The 3,912-nt window shown below is 33.9% G+C and overlaps 1 protein-coding gene across 1 annotated transcript; it reads right to left on the bottom strand.

The window, feature by feature from the left end:
- Positions 1-2,591: 2,591 nt before the first annotated feature.
- Positions 2,592-3,394, bottom strand: LOC144852402 (uncharacterized). The gene is made up of 3 exons (XM_078710186.1): positions 3,306-3,394; positions 2,970-3,125; positions 2,592-2,838 (listed from the first exon to the last, which is right to left on the bottom strand). The coding sequence occupies exons 1-3, from the start codon at positions 3,392-3,394 to the stop codon at positions 2,592-2,594; spliced, it is 492 nt and encodes a 163-aa protein (XP_078566312.1).
- Positions 3,395-3,912: the final 518 nt, after the last annotated feature.

Genomic DNA, 3,912 nt, shown 5'->3' with positions numbered 1-3,912 from the left:
CAACCGGGAATCCACAAAATGTTAGGATTCAGCCAAGTAGCCTTTTTTGCAATTCAAATCTCATTACACGGAATCTCTTCGATGTTATAGAACACACTTCTCGTAGGCGTGTTGAATATGCGTGTAATAGCGTGTTGTATAAACGCGCCCTTAGGTGCAACAGCCTGACAAATTGATATGGTAACACTATTAAAAACAAGTATATCAATCAGAACGTTAACATACGTTATGTTATATCTATTTTCAAACCTTTTAAAATCAAAAACTCATCAGCATCATTTTTTCATTCTTAACTTTCATCCTTATAATTATCCAATTTTGAATTGAGAATCCAGGATTTGATGTCAACAATTTCGCTACCTCTTTCTTGCCTGCAAAATGAGAAAAACAAAAATGCAATTATTCTATCATCTCTTACAGATGTATTTGTCCTAAATTTGTCCTATTTTGATGTCACATAACAGCTATCCACTTGGAATCGAGAAATTGAATATTTGCGACCAACAACCGGCCCATATTTTATAACTACTGTAGTACTGTACTTGTTCAAAAATAACACTATATTGATCTCTTTCCCTTTAATGTTCAACAATATTCCAATTAAAATGCTTAAATACAGAAGTATAGGCCTACAGGTACATATGACAACCTCAGACATCCATCCTATATTAGACTGTGTTCCAGCCCGTAAATTTTGGCACATATGGCGTTTTATACGTATAATATAATACTCAGATTTACGCACTGGGGAAATATGTGAAGAAATCGATTTGCATGCCCGCAAATATCCGATAAGAATGACGTAGGTTATCATACCATATGTGCCAAATTATTTATCTTTACTATTTACGGGCTGGAACCCAGTCTAATCATATATATGCACTGCTCTTTAACCAATTGAATGCTCTTTGGCATGTGAATAACGAACCTTTTTAAATATAAACTTACCTGTGAGATCGTCATGGTTGTATAGGTCATCTCCTATAGTAGTAAACAAAAACAATTTATAACATTAATATTTTATACATTTTCGTTCTTGATACATTGTACATTTGTGTTTTCAAATGTTTTGCTGCTAATATTGTAGTAGACTTACCTGATGTTGTGGCAATTTCTAGTTGTCCATAACTATCAGCATCATCTGCTGATAAACAACAATAAAATGTTAAGAATGTAATGTTTACGAAAATCTAATTTGTGTCTGATAAGTGCCATTTCCGGCATCTACAGTTGCACAACTCTTAAACATTTCTTATGACACAGGGACAGATTGGAATGGAAAATGGGACATGGATTAATTAATTTTAACACTAAAAAAGAACTTCATAGAAAGAGTCAATCTTAATTTCACCTCACCTCAGCACCAGCTGGTATAGATTTTTATTAGTAATGTTTTATAAGCTTACCTGTGATGTTTTCTTCTTCTTTAAAAGTTTCATCTGCTGATCAATAATAAAAGAAAAGTTAACAATTTAATATATTTCTAATATCTATCTGTACATTAAGTACTTTGATTGCACGGATTGCATTGAAGAACTTAAGATCTACCATAAAATTTTTTTCCATGTTTAAAACAACAAATATATGGTCTTGATTTTATGGCACTCTGGAATTGTCTCTTCTATTAGCAAAAGAAGTATTCTCATTTTACATACTTTGTTTATAAACTATATTAAAGCTTACCTGTAAAAGTATTCATTTCTACTTCTAGGCTTCTGGGTTATCTCCTATAGAAAAACACAATAAAATAAGTTTTTCTTATTCTTCTTACCTGTACAAGTGTTGCCACTTGTTAATTTGACAAAATTTGCTGATTTTTCAATTACCTACTGGCAGAACAGGTAAGTAAAAGATATGTACTGTGTGGGTAATAAGCTGTACGGACTATATAAAGGGCAGGAAATATTTTGAGATAATCTAGGTTTTGGCGAGATTCTGGTTTTTAAGGTGTTTATGCTTTGTGAGAGTGAAGTTTGCATTGTACCAGCAACAATGCCTATTTTTTTTTTAAAAAGATGTGCCGTGTTTAAATCGTTTTCACCCGCAACTACAGCAATTGCATTATAATTCTTCAAGGTTGATATGTCCTTGGCTATTGGCTTGTCTTTAATTTGAGGCGATTTATACAGCCGATGAAATCAAATTTGAAAGTAGTCTGTAATTGGATTTTTATGGGAGTGTCGACTTGTAGGTACTTTTGGCTAGTCTTCAACATAAGTTGCTCTTAGAGTGGATACAATAGTCTACAATTGAAGATGCTTTTAAAATTGGGGTAGGGGAAGTATTAATAGAAGGTAGTGGGTTAAATAGAGGGAGACCTGCATTGAATATTTGAAATGGACTGTAGTCTTCAAAAAGAAGTTGCTCTTAGATTGGATACATCACTAGTCTACAATTGATGGTGATTTTTGAATTATAATGCAGTATTAAATAGAAGATGGATGGTTAATTAGAGAGAGAACTGCATTGACGATTTGAAAATGACTTATAATTAATTAAAAAATCACCAACCTTGGAATCCAGATGTTCTGCAATATCCGTTGTAAAATCTTCAATTAGATTAAACTGAACATTAAATTTCTCCAAAACTTTTACTGTTGATCTGCGATTGATATGTGGAAAACACCCTCAATGACAGAAAACTCTGTTGAGTTGATACCTTCTAGCGTGGATGAGTTGGAATAAACAATGCTGAATTCAAAGAAGTAACCACTTCCCGACAGATTGGCCCAGCCATGGATTATATCTACAGTGTTGTTGTTGACGAGCTCTGCATCAGATACTCCTGGGCATTTTCCATGGATGTGAAGAATGTCCCAGATTTTGCACAATTTCAGCCTGAAAAAATCAAAAAATCATTGAATAATTCCTTTTTTTCGTAGAATATTTGTATCAAACCTATGGTGTATTACCAAAGCTTGATAGCCTACAGTATATTGGAGTTTAGAAAGAATTGTGTTAAAACCTACACTGGTATCCAATATAGAGATGCAAGGCTGAACCTCAAATGGATGGTTCTCCATAGCATCAGCCTTAAACGTATACTCATTGTGCTTTGGAATTGATAGATGATTTCTACTCCTTGGTCACTAGATGCCTCTTCTTCAGCTTGCTTCTCAGAATACCTGTGAACCAATTAGTTATGTTGGTTTGTAATGATATAGGCATTATGGTTATGTTTGTTGCACGCCACACATGAGAATACAATTTAAGACTTTGGACAAGACGATACAAGCCAGTTCTATACTACAGTAACTCTACAGAAAACTCTACTTCAACTCATTACTTCTTAAAATGTGACTTACGTTTCATTGCCTGTACTTGGACCTCCTGTTGTATTTGTTGCTCTCACACCCCTTGTTGGGTCTTCAGCTGGGGGAGAAGGATCGGTCATTGCTAATAACCTCAACTTCAAGACTCTCGTACAAAGTACCGGTTTGTGCTGCATTAACAATTTCTGCTTGAAGGTTAACTAACTCATCATGTTCAAGGGTTGAATTGCCTGTAAGGAAAAAATATTAATTATTGTTTACATATTAAAAGAATAGGTAATTAAATAAAATTCAACTCATTTCTAAACATATGAAACTGAAAAAAGAAGAAATCTGGATAGATTATGTGATACTTTAATATGGTTAAAGAAAGCTATTTACTTATTATATATACCAAACTGGCAAGATTGTTAACAAGATCTTCTTCATAGAAAACATCAACAGGAGCCACACCAAAGTCAACCATTATAACCGGTGTAGTGATGATGTCAATTGGGTCACTACCACGTATAAGTATCCAAAGAGTCTGCCAATCGCGATCAAAATAGTTCTCGCCATAAATGCTGGAGTCAGGAGTTGGCATGAACTGATCGTTTGGATCTTCTGGAACCCATATTTCTCTTTCTATTAATGGCAATGA

Source organism: Antedon bifida, chromosome 9, assembly GCF_963402885.1.
Source record: "Antedon bifida chromosome 9, ecAntBifi1.1, whole genome shotgun sequence".
Classification (NCBI taxonomy): Eukaryota; Metazoa; Echinodermata; class Crinoidea; order Comatulida; family Antedonidae; genus Antedon; species Antedon bifida.
The sequence above is the reverse complement of the archived record's forward strand: the minus strand, read 5'-3'. Positions and strand labels throughout refer to the sequence as shown.